Source organism: Passer montanus, unplaced genomic scaffold (genome assembly GCF_014805655.1).
Source record: "Passer montanus isolate IOZ18808 unplaced genomic scaffold, ASM1480565v1 scaffold35, whole genome shotgun sequence".
Taxonomy (NCBI): domain Eukaryota; kingdom Metazoa; phylum Chordata; class Aves; order Passeriformes; family Passeridae; genus Passer; species Passer montanus.
In genome coordinates, this window is record NW_024368263.1 from 572,473 (window position 1) to 585,580 (window position 13,108).

Genomic DNA, 13,108 nt, shown 5'->3' on the forward strand with positions numbered 1-13,108 from the left:
AGGTTGTTGTACAGGGCCTGGTGCTGCAATCCCTTTTAGCTGTGAATACTTTCAAAGCAGTAAGTGGTTGCACAACCATAATTTCAGTTAATAAATGATCAATAATACTTTTCAGTATATTTTGAAATGCCTTCCAGTATCTGAAAGGGCCTACAAGGAAGCTGGAGAGGAACTGTTTGTCAGGAACTGCAGTGACAGGACAAGGAGTAATGGGTACAAGTTGAAAGAGGGGAAATTCAGGTTAGATACCAGGAACAAATATTTTACTGTGAGGGTGGGGAGGCCCTGGCACAGGTTGCTCAGAGAAGCTGTGGCTGTCACATCCACAGAAGTGTTCAAGACCAGCTTGGACAGGGCTTGGAGCCACCTGGGACAGTGGAAGGTGTCCCTGCCCGTGGCAGGGGGTGGCACTGGATGATCTTTAAGGTCCATTCCATTCCAACACCTTAACATTCCATGACTCTGTGACAATGGCACCACTACCACCAGTTATTAGAAACTTTTTTAAATTAAAAAAGCACTGAACACTGCAGTACTTCAGACCAAGAAAAGCACAGACTGGAGAGATTAGAGAACATTGGCACTACCATTATCATTCTCCAGGAGTATGCATGATGAACAACTCCAAAGCGAAAAATTTGTTTCAATTTCCACAAATTTCAGTTCAAGCAGGCCATACGGGTGGGGGAAACAACTTTGAAAAAGCATAGTAACACTGCTGAAAATGTACAGGATTTAGCTTAGAGAACAGGTGGGCAAGTGCTTGCGGTCAGCATCAGTTGAGGAATCGGTGTGAGAGAGATGTGTGCTAATGTCTTAACAAACAATTCGATGAGTGAAGGCATGGGTGTTAAGGCCTTTGAAATGGATCTCAATGTCTCTATTAACAAGCAGCAGGTTTGCTGCAGAGCTGAAATTGATGAGGGTCGGCACAAGCCTGACCTTCTGAGCACCGGGGGAAAATGACATGTTTATGGGAGGGAACGCGTGCCAAGCGGCTCGGGAAGGCTGCACCATCCCAGCACCTCAGCACTGGGAAAGGACGAGGGCAACGAGCGGCCGGGAGTGTGGGATAAAAGGGAGATCCTCGAGAGAGAAAAGGGCGTGTGGCCTCTCCCTTTATTCGAATAAAGTTGCAGCACTCTGTCTCTTTTCTGGACAATGATTTTTCATAGCGTGATTTTCCGTATGACTCTCTCCGGGGCCGGGGATGGGGCACCCTCACGGGCCGTCTCCGGGGCCGGGGATGGGGTACCCTCACGGGCCGGGGCCGGGGCCGGGGTGCCCTCACGGGCCGGGGCCGGGGCTCGGCAGCCGCCGCCCGCAGAGCCTCTTCCGGCCGCTCCAGCCTCCGTCTCTATGGTTGTTCCTCCCGCTCCTCCCTGCGGGGCGGCGGCGATGGCGGAGCCGGGGAGAGCCGGCGGGAGCCCCGAGCCCCCCGTGCAGGTGGTACGTGACCGGCGGGCCGGGCCGGGGTGCTCCGGGCCGGGTGTGCCCGGGGCGGACACGGCAGCTCGGGCGGGGCCGGGGCTGGCCCGGGAGAGCTCTCCCGGAGGGCTCGGTGCCGGCAGGTTCGGGTACACGGGGCTGGCAACCAAAGCCGTAAAATCTTCCTGCAACACTTCCTGTTTTTCTTACTTCCCGTACCTATATACATATATACATATATATACATATATATATACACATGCATATATATGTGCATACAGTGTGTGTGTATATATATATATATATATACACACACACTGTATACACATATATATATATAAAATTTATATATATATACATAATTTTTTTTTCTATGTGCGCACTTATCTATAAATTAAACACATAAATAAAGTTAAATATACGACGTCTATCTCTATCTGCTCCTATGTAGCTATATAAATAGAAATATAAAAATACAGAAATATACGTAATATTTGTCTAGAATGTGTGGAGTTCAGGGAAAAACAGGTCGTGTCGCAATGCTCAAGCCCAGGTTTGATTCACGGCTCTGTTTCAAGAGTCATATTTGGCTCACAGGCCATGAAACTCCTCTGTTGGATGCTGCTGTAAATAAATCAGCCTCAGCTAATGAAATGGTAATTGTGACTCAGATCACTCAGATTGTCACTCAGATGATTTGTAATGCCAAAAGCATATTGTATGCCTCCAATACTCAAAATTACTTTAAGAGATTTACACTCTCCATGGTTCACTGTTTTGGTAGCAGTCTTCAAACACAGGAAGGGCTGCTGCAAGGAGAACTAGAATTAACCATCTGTGCTGGGATTGGGAAGTAGGAGTTGGCATAAACTGTAGCAAAAGAACACTGGGAAAACCATTCTGGGTTTCCTTATGCCTGCTTTTAGTGGATGCCTTAGCAAGGTTGGTGTTTGACCCTGGAGAGAGGGTTTGTCAGCAGCGTGGTTGATCTTGTTTTGGGACAGAAGAAGCAGACACAGTCTCTGGAGGTTAGTACCAGCTGGTATTTTTGCTATGAGACTGTACCTGTAAGTGAAAGAGTGCCCTGGTTCATGTTTCCCCCCTCTTTAAATGGTCCAAGGAGATTGAGTTATTCTGGTACAGTCACACAACATTAAAAGCCAATTTATGACTGTCCAATTGCAGCTCTTAACCCAGGGTAAAAATCTGGTAATGAACGAGGGAGAAATGAAAGTCTAGATTGTTGATTTCTCCTCAATCTAAAACTAAACACAGAACACCAGTGAGCTGAACAGCAATGGTGGAACCTAAGAAAACTCTAGTAAACATCATCAGGAATACTCTGAAGTGTTAATCCTATTGCTAAGTACAGTTATTTGTGTGGATTTGTTGATTTTTCAGGTTTTACACAGAAGTATCATCAGCTCTGGGCCTTAGTTTGGCAGATGTCCAGTTCTGCATGGTGGTTGTGGTTCTGTGGAAGTAGAATTTGCTCACAGTAATGTATTTAGGAGCATTTTAATATATTACGAGCAGTTCAGTTCAGAGCACCTCAGTGCCATCAGGTATTTATGGGTTGTTTTATATGTGCTGCCCTCAAAGTACTTTTTTCTGCTTTCAGTTCAAACTAAACAGGGAGGTCAAACATCATCTTGCTATTTTGCACTGCTGCCCTGACTTAAAACAGGAGTGCACCATGGAAAAAAAGCAAAGAAGTTCCAGTTTTCAAACCAATGGCGAGCTAGTTGGTGATGGCTTAGTCAAATTTTTACTAAGTGAATCAGAAAACAAATTGAAAAATAACTGATTTTTCTTGATGTGCAAAAGTGCACAAGTTTATATTGTCATTGGAAGAATTGTGGAACCCTTTTTTCTTTAATGAATATGTTAGATTGATTGGTATGAATGTGTAGGGTCATACTTAATTGCCATGTCCACATAAAAAATATTAAAATCTTGAGTAAGTTGAATATAGTCCTTCAGATTTGCAGAATTTTTCTTTTATTTTAGTCTCAAAGTACTTATCTGAGACAGTTTTGAAGTAATCTTTTTTGTCTATATGTTGTAATTATTGGGTAATCAGTTTAATTTTTTTTTCTCCCTATTTTATTTATCTCTCTAAAACACAAATCAAAGGCCTACTTTACTTAAAAGTTTAGAGAGCTTTTGTCCCACTTCTTTTAAGAACTGTTCCATCATCCTGCCAAAAATCAGAAGGTTCATTCATTTCAGGTGTTGGCTATTTTATTTGTTTGTGAAATGTTAATCACTGTACCCTACAGAGGACTGGGTTGTACCTGTGTGCACATCCCTCAGTGTCCAAAAATCTGCCTTCTGATGGCTGCACCTGTGTTTGCACAATGTACATGTGTTCACATGGCACTAAATTGTGAATAATTCCATTTCAGTATCCCAGCGTTTTGTTTCTCAGGATTCTCTCCTGCTCACAATAGGAACAAATCCTCTCTTTCTTCCAGCCATGCGTTTGTGGTTACCCCACATAATGAGGAGTTTAAGTTGTGTTTCTAGGGACTTCTTGAAATGTCCCATGAGACTTTTTAGGAGTTACTTAGGCCCTTAAGTTCCCCATCTAAAAGTAATTTTAGGAGGTACAGCCTTGGCTCTCCCTTTGCAAACACAGCCAGTGTACCACCAGCTGATTTCTCAGGCCTTTGCACGTTGTGAAGGAAATGTGTTCTCCTTTGAGACACTGAAAGAATTTTGGGGTTTGTTGGCTTTTTAGGGATAATTAGCTCAGTGATGAGTAACTAAACTTGAACAGATAAAGCCCTCCTCTCTGCTTTCTAACCAATTTTCAAATCTTTCAGGTATGTTTTCCTGCTGTGTGTGCACCTCTGAACCAAGGGGCTGTAGGAGGAAAGCTGGGATGGCAGAGTGTGGAGCTACATCACAGATCAACTTCCAATGTGCTTTAGAGCAGTTGGAGGTGGAACAATTTTTAAAATCTTGCTGCATATATGAGCATCTCCAATTAGGCTTGAAGAGAAATTGATGAGTAAGATGTATTAATGGAGGACAAAAGTGAGGAGTGTCTTAAGAAATGCAGGAATACAAGAAACAGGTCAGGGTGGTGTTGTAGATGTTTCATTTGTGGGTTTGCTTCAGGGATCTGTCTTATTTCCTTGGACTTCTACCAAAAACCATCTTGTTTAATTTAATTTAAAAATAAGCTTGATAGAGAAGAAAGCAAATGATATATTTGTAATGAAAATAAAGGTTCTTTGCCCACTTTTATATTAAGATGCATTCTTTGGTGAAAGTTAGTTTCAGAAGGATCTGCTACTTCTCCTTTTTACTAAATATACAGTGAGTAAACAAAAATATGCTTCCTGACATGCATGTGGATTTCTGTTTGTTTTTTTTTGTAGTCTATCATTGTGCCTGTTCACAACAGTGAATGCTGGTTAGATGAATGCCTGAAGTCAGTTTGGGAACAAGATTTTAAAGGAACCATGGAGCTGTCAATTTTTAATGATGCCAGTAAGGTGTGTTTCAGACCTTCTTTAAAATACTGTCCAAGTAAATACTGTCTGACAAGAATTATTGGCTCACTTCAACACACAAATTAAAATAGCTGCATCTGTGTCATTATTTTTTCTAGGATGGTTCAGCTGAAATAATTGAAAAATGGAAGATCAAGTTGGAAGAAGTTGGTGTTTCAGTAATCGTTGGAACCAACAATTCCTCTCAGCCTCGAGGCGGTATGTAGCTTCATTTTGTGAAAGTTTGGTTCTTATTGCAGGCACCTTCTGATTTTTAGTTTGAAAAGTGTCTTTGTAGCCATTTCCACTGCAATGGAAAAAACCCACATTGTTTTCTAGAGCTCTGTTTGAAAACTCATTCCAATTTGAATTTGGCCCTGTTGCTTTGGGCTCTGTAGAATTTGTTTATGTGTTCAAGGAAAGAAGAACTTGGCTTAGCACTTGTGTGCTCTACTCTGCAAAAGCAAAAGAATTTTGTTTAATTGTAGGATACACAATGTTGTTAATGCTTACAATTTTACTGTGGCTTTCTGATATCTGATTTATCTTCAGGAGATGGGTTCTAAAATAAAAAATACATTAAAAATTCCTTGCATAAGGACTTTAAAAGTAAATGCATATCTTTCAGTCCAGTAAAATAGACCCTGAAATAGAAAACAAATATATTTTTGATATTGCTTCGATGATCAAATCAAAACAGAGGTTTCAGAAGTTTTGATGTGAGCTAAAAACTCTCACTGAAGTCCCAAGTGTTCACTCAAAGGGCTAAACCAATATGTTTAGTGAGCTGTCAGACAGGTGTATGATGTGATCCCCTATTCATTTGCATGCTAATATGAATTATCTCCCACTGCAGAAGATTACAAATCTCTTTAGACAGATTTTCTTTTGCTTGCTTTGGTTGGTTTATGCTTGGGGGAGTTTTAGCACAAAATCTTCCTAAAATGTAAAACAGAAATAAAAGTCAGTTGGTTTTTGGAGAAGCTGTTGTTGAGTGACAGTAAAATTGGAAGATCACAAAGGAAGAGCAGTGTGCTCACATTTTGTGCTGGGGCTGTGTAACCAATGTTTCTGTCATTCTGGACTTTGTTTTAATGAATAGACAGGTAGGAACTGTTGCTTCCAAGTTTGTGTCTTTGAAGTCGTCTCTTAAAAGTCACATTTTGGAAACACTGTAACACAGAATTTGGACAGTTTCTGTTTTTTTCACGGCATGTTCTGTTTGAAGTGTAAAGAAACTTAGGCTCATTAGAGTCTCCTCAAATGATCTGCTTATGCAAAAGCCCACTTCTGTTTCAGAAAGTTTGCTTTTCATCCCCTGTTGAAACATGCAAATAAATTGGGAGTTTGTGCACTGAATTCATCTGCAACCTGGTCGAGGCCCCTGGTTTATTTACTGCCATTTCTCCTGACTGTAGGCTTTACATCTGTTTTTAAATAGTTGTCAGACATAACAATACTGAAGTTACACAGCATAACCCTTACTATAAATATTTTTAGTATTTTAATACCTTTAGCATGAACTGGTGTTGTTTTGACAGTGCAGCTTGTAATATTAGAGCTATTGGGCTGGTAATGACAAAAGGCAGACAAGGTTTTTAGAGGGAATTTTTCTCTTTTGGGCAACTGATACAGCTGGAGTTGAGCAATGTCAAGAATTACACATAATCCTGTAACTTTTTCTTCTTTTTCTCCCCCCTCTGCTATTGGGTGATCAGTTTCTTTTCAAAACTGACTCCTTTTACTGATCAAGAAACTACGTAGGTTACAATTTCTTAAATCAAAGAATAATCCCAGAGGTTGTTAATTCTGATACTTAAGATAGTAATGTTTCTGCTAGTACCATCGTGTTGTGTAACATATTTGCCATTTTTATAAACATTTGCTATGTCTAAAGTCTTGTTGCTACTAGAGTGTTGTATTAATTGTGTATAAACTAGGTTTTAGTTTGCCAGGACACACAAGCAGGATGGGGTTTTTTTGTTTTGTTTTTTTGGTGTGTTTTTTTTTTTTAATTTTAGAATTCTGATGTCTGTTCACCTTTGCACTTCAGGAAACTGAACCTAAAACTGAGTTCCAGCTGTGAATTCCATTGTGCCAGTAGGGATATGTCAGATTCTTTTTTGGTTTAGCATGCATTTCTCAGTGTTGGGGTAGCTGGAGACTGAACAGATCTTTCAATAAATTGGGCGTGGGAGGGGCTGTGCACTATTTAAATACATAATTTAAATAATAGTGTGAAATGCATAGTTCTGCTAAAAAACAAACCCAGGCTTATCCATGTGAGGGACACTCTCAGGTCACCATTAAAACAAGGACATCTTTGCTTCATGCTTGTTAAATTTTAGAAGCAGGTTACTTGACATCCATAGGATTTGTTTGCTTTTGGTGATTTACTTTCATTTTGTTAAGGACTAGGTACAACTGGAAGGAGTCTTGCCTTTAAAAGAAGATGCTTTGGTACAGAAACAATGTACTAGTCAGGCTTCACATCTTCAACTATTTACACAAGATTAGGATTTATTTCTGATTCTTTTCTAACATGTAAAAGAAAGGGGGGGAACCTTGGAAAAAAAGAAAGGGTCACTTGCCTAAAAAAAGGAAACCTTTTTCTTTCCAAGAGTAAGGAATGTTAATATCTCACTGAGGCTTAAGTTTTTACGGCTGTAACCATGGTAACAGGCTCTTTTCACCAAGTAAGCAGGCCTTACAAAACTCAGAGACCTGGCACAAACATTTCATTTTGTTCAGTAGAGTAATATTAAAGAATTTTTTTTTACTCATGCCAAACACAGAATTTGTTGTGGTGAAAGATTTTTTAATACCTAGTTTCTTCTATGAGGAGTTATATTTATCTTCTTAATAATTAAAAAAATATGTGTATTTTCTTCTCTCTCTTTCCTCCAAAAGGTATCTGCTATGAAAAACTTCAGGATGTTTCTGTCTTAAACATAGCAAGAAATATTTTCCAACTCCTTCTCATAACAAATACTAGATATTTCGTGATTTTATTTAAAGTGGTTTATTTGAAAATGCAATCTGAAATACTTCAGGAAGTTCATAGAGTAATATAATTTCGATCTTCTAGCTGCTTTGAAGCCTCCTTCACTCTTTTCTTACATTTTTGATTCCTTGTAATTCATTATTATCCACTGAAAGTTGTTGAAATATTTGTGTGTGTTAATGACAGCACTGAAATGTAAGTCCAGGCTGCTTTACAGCTGCTGTGCCTTCTGCTAGTACTGAAGTGTTTAAAGTCGGGCAAACTTAATTCTGCCATCATTTTTGTGCTGTTCTTTTATCTCCTGCTTTACTAGGGGTGAGTAAAGGATGGGGCTGCTGCTTTGGCGTGCCCAGGCCTGCTGACTTGCATCACTTGTTTCCCACTCCCACTGCTGGTGCCAGGAGCCAGCTCTGCTGCTGGGGCAGCTCCCGTCCCTGCCAGCTGCTTTTTTACTGCCAGTGGGAAGGAGACTGAGAGTTACTGTGTGGATGAGATTCCATATTCATAGGTCTGTAAAAGGTAGAATGTAAACATCCTGTAAAATAATAAATCCAGAAAACCCACGGTGAAGAGAAGTTGAGGTGAGGATTAAAGTACATGAGAAAAAATAACACGGTTCTAAGGAAGAGCCTTTATTAGTCCTGTTCTGGTGGTAGGTGACATAATGTTCCTTGAGGCAGTAAGAAATGCAGTCATAAGTCTTTTTCTGTACTTGGACAGCTCAGCAAAATAGCCAAGGAGCACGTGCATTACAACTAAGGGAACCTTTGAGCCCAGTTAAATCTGTTTCCTTTTTAAGATACACATTACATATTATATCTTTGGGGATGGCTGGCAAAAGAACTCTTATTCTACTTGATTGTAGAATTCTGGTAGTCACTCAGAGAGCATGACTGACATAGGGCTCCTATTTCAATATTCACAAATTACCTTGCTTTAAATATGGAAAAATCTGGTACTTTATGTGATATTGATTTTTGTATTTTCTTGCATTTGTTCCTCACTTTATTAAGATTTTAAAAGATGCAACAGTAAAAACTCCTCCGTATTTTTATCTTTGCTTTCTCAACAGTTGGATTTGCTAAAAATCAAGCAATAATTCAGAGCTCAGGAACCTATCTCTGCTTTCTGGATTCAGTAAGTTAATGCTTTTTGTCTAACTTGGTTTTGTCAGTATAATCCTTTCCTTTTTAATGGAGTTGCTGATTTGCTGGAGGACAACCTGCTTAAAGGAGTTTGTTTAATGTGCTGGTTGCTATTTATGGCTGTAAAGTTGTATTCCAACCTGTAGAAAGCCTTACATCATTCTTTGATTATATCAGATTTCACAAGCTGCTGTGAACAGGGCTGGGCAAGGTTGCTATTTAGGTGTTTTGAGGATTTTTCTTTCCCACATTCTTCAGAAAATTGTATTGATGAGAAACTAAGAGCTAATCTACTGGCTTTTTGATGTAAAATAGGAGAAGTCTCACCTTCCAAGCTGAATTTTTTCCCCCTGTCCTTTGTTGGATATCTTCTGTGAAGCCATTCAGCTCGGTAACCCCCAGATAAGGATCTCACTTGGAGCAGCTGAATATGCAGGAATGGTTTCACAGAGGTGCCCAGCTGAGCACAGGAGTGGGGCCGAGTGCTGGGAGCAGGCAAGAAGAGCAGGACCTTCAAGGCTCACTGATCTCCTGTAATTTCACCTGAAGATTGATTTTTTTTTTTCCCTCTGAATTGGAACTGAGCTATGGGTTAGGGTGGTACAGGATGAACTGGCTGCTGACGGGGTTGGTTTTCAGCTACAAGTCAACTGAATATTGTGATTGTCTGTGCTTGTTAAAAAGTGTTCTGAGAGCAGGTGTGTGAACTCTACAGCCATTCTCAGGTTTTAATTAGGGAAATCCTTCAGTCTGCAAACTCCACCTTCGTTATCAACTTGATGGAAGAAATTTTTTTTTTGTTCATATGCTAAAATGTTGTGATTTTTGTGATTTTTGTCAGTGAGGCTGTTTACATGTCTAAAATGAAAAAAAAAAAAACCCAAGGGAACTTATGATTTGCAAAGTTTGGGTATCCTAGGCTTGCATTACATTGCACAGGGCATTCCAGGGAGTCTGTAGGATGAGCAATGTGTGTACCTGACCTGGCTGAAGTTATCTGAGTAGATGAATAAGAAATTAATCTACTCTTGTCCTGTGAAGCTTCATATCTTCTGTCTCAAATAAGTATAGCATGATGTACTGAAGTAAATGATGGGTTAGTCTTTCTTTTCCATCCAGACTGATCTAGTTGTTTGACAATCACTAGCAGTAAACTGGAAAATCAAATTCTCCAAATGAAGTTAATTCATATTTTTATAGTGATTCTATAGAATTCACAGTTTGTTATTTACCATATATTAAAATCTTCCTGCTGCTGTGTTGTTTCTGTTGGCTGACTATTGCAGGAAAACAAAACATCAGGGAAGCAAATTGCAATTATTATGGGATATAACTGGTAATGATACTGTATTTCTGCAATACTGTCATTAGCAGAAGTTTATATTTGATATTATCAAGAATTACTTGAAGTGATTTGAGGATTTTATGGTTTATAGTGTGGATAAGCTTAGGAGAAGTTACCAAGATTTTCTGTTCTATGCATTTCTATTGCTTCTTCAAATCAGAGGCATTCTGGACTACCAGAAGCCTTGTTACAAAAGAAATATTAAATACCTGCCATTACTTAAATGTATTTTCTATTGTCTCCCCTTGTGCCTACCATGTTTTGCTGAAAACAGATCAGAGCAAATAAAATGGATGTGGAAACTGCTGCAAGTCCAAGAATTGCTCAGTGTTTTGGCTGTAGTTAGTAAACTTTGTGTGATAGTAGCTGGGACCCAGATGTTGCCAGCTGTTTAACAACTCTGCTTCCACACAGCACCTACCTTCTTCATTTCAGTCACCAGTGCAGCATCCAGCTCTCTAGGAAGGAATGTTGATATCAGCCAGTTGGAATGTGCTGCAGTAATGCCAAGGAATTGACCTTCAGAAGTGCAGCCACAATTTCAGGTTTGCCACAGGTGGATGTGGAGAGGAATGGAGCTGGGGCTGTTTGTGCACATTACAAATAGGTGGGGAAATGCATTCCTGGCTTTTTATGCATTCTTTGTTTTCTCTGTGAAGTGAAATGAGTGGATGAGCATATTTGGGAGCATCTTTGGAAATGCTGGCTCCAGCAAGGCTGTTTCTGCTTGCCATTCCAGCTGGAGCCAAGCTGCTCGTGTTATGTCTCTCAACACAGATTTCTGAGGACAACAAACTGGGAAGAAATGTGGAAAAAAAAAGGTTACAGGTCTCAGAACTGTCAGAATTTGATCAGCCTTTTCTAGTATGAAGTGGCAGCTGTTGGACTAACAGCTATTGTGGAGTTTTTTTACTGTGGTTGTTGTTACAGATTTCACCTCCAAGCTACTGAGGCATTTTTTCCCCTCTGGGAAAACAAGTAGAAAAATTGAAGCTACTTAACGATTTTTTCATATATAACATTTATAATATGGGAAAATGAGGGCTAATTTTGCAAATATATTTCACTGTTAACTTTTCTTCTTCAAATTGTCTGCAGTTCTGACTTTATCTGCAAGTTTCATTGTACTGTAGCTGTAGTTTGTCACTTCTCTGGGGTGGTGCCATCTTTGTTAGAAGCATTTACCCACTTGCAGCACAGCAGAACTCTTACACTAAAAATTCTGCTTTGAACTGCTGTTTTCATTGACATGCACATAAACGTGCCTCTACTTGTCTGAAACTGTATTTCTTTAAAATGGATCATACTTCCATTTCATCCTAATAATCTGTGTAGTTTCCAATTATTTCAGGTTTATTCAGTGTGTTGTTGGAGAGTTCCTTTCTGTTAAAGAAGAAACATAAAATGTGTCCTTTTTTGACCTGCAGTGTCTCAAGTTATAATCACTTGAGAACTTAACATGCCTGTTTTAATCTTTTGAAAGGCTCTGTTGGCAACATATCACAATTTCAGAGATTCTCAGGCAGTTCAAAGACATGACTTTAAACCATTTTGCCATAGTGTCAGTTGCTAATAGTCAAAAATGCCGTGGGGACACAGGTAAGTTTTATTCACCAAAAACGAGGGTGAACCACAGCAGATTTGTCATTCTTGTGATGGAATTGACCTGTGCCTTTTGGTGTGGGAGATTTGTTTGCATGGTTTAAGTTTGTAATTCTTAATTGCTGTGTGCATAATTGCCTTATTTCAAATTGCATGTGTTTCTTGAGGTTCAAGTTGAAACCCACCTCGTTGAGGGGTTGTTGCTAAAGGCCTTGGAGGAAGGTGGTTGGACCTTCTCTAGCCAGATGTGTCAGGCACACTCAGTTATAAACAGATTGTTTTTCCAGCCTCTGTAACTTCCTCGGTTTGGAAGCATGGATTTCCTCTTAGTTGCCATTATACATTACAGGCACTAATAAACTTCTGAAATATTCCTCCTTTCTTTCAAATTAGTCTATTTCTTAGGAAGTGAAGATGTGATCAGAGTTCATGTATTTCCTTTCTGTTGTTGTTTAACATACTGTTCCTTGCGTTGCCATTATGCATTACAGGCACTAATAAACTTCTAAAATATTCCTCCTTTCTTTCAGATTAGTCTGTATTTCTTAGGAAGTGAAGATGTGATCAGAGTTCATGTATTTCCTTTCTGTTGTTGTTTAACATACTGTTCCTTGGGAACTTATCCCCTGATTTAAAAACTGAAATAAGCTGTTACACAAAGAGCAGGTGTGGATGTAGTGGTGAACTCCATTACCAGAAAAGTTGTCCATGTTTCCTAAGCACTAATGAGCCCCAAAAAGTCAAAATATGAATGCTTGAAGGCATCATCCCTATCATTGTTTTGTAAAGATGTGCTTGTATTTAAACCAGATTAAATGCCTCTCTCTGGTATGAAATGTTAAATAAGCAAACCTTCACAATTTGGTTGCCATAACCTCTCCCTACATGTGTCTTCATCTATTCAGTAGTTAGAGGGCATTTGGAATCACTGGTGAAGCTTTTACTCTTGTCTGGGTTTACTGGCTTTGCTGCTGAACACCCTGTGAGTTGCCTGCTTCACTTGGCTGCAAACACATACTTTTTTTCAGTGATCTAACTGTGACAAAATAATCAAAGGTGATCTCCAGTGAGCACAGAAAAG

General features: G+C 39.5%; 1 protein-coding gene across 3 annotated transcripts in view; it reads left to right on the forward strand.

Annotated features, from left to right (window-relative positions):
* Positions 1 to 1,364: 1,364 nt before the first annotated feature.
* The window catches only part of B3GNTL1 (UDP-GlcNAc:betaGal beta-1,3-N-acetylglucosaminyltransferase like 1), a 97,686-nt gene continuing 85,942 nt past the window's right edge, over positions 1,365 to 13,108 (forward strand). The window contains exons 1-4 of one of the 3 annotated variants that reach the window (XM_039716038.1): positions 1,365 to 1,449; positions 4,818 to 4,934; positions 5,051 to 5,150; positions 9,008 to 9,072. In XM_039716038.1, the coding sequence (XP_039571972.1) occupies positions 1,399 to 1,449; positions 4,818 to 4,934; positions 5,051 to 5,150; positions 9,008 to 9,072 (333 nt within the window). In that variant the 5' untranslated portion in view covers positions 1,365 to 1,398. Of the gene's footprint in view, positions 1,450 to 4,817; positions 4,935 to 5,050; positions 5,151 to 9,007; positions 9,073 to 13,108 lie in introns of those variants that run through there. The other 2 variants (XM_039716039.1, XM_039716040.1) reach the window with 2 other exon arrangements.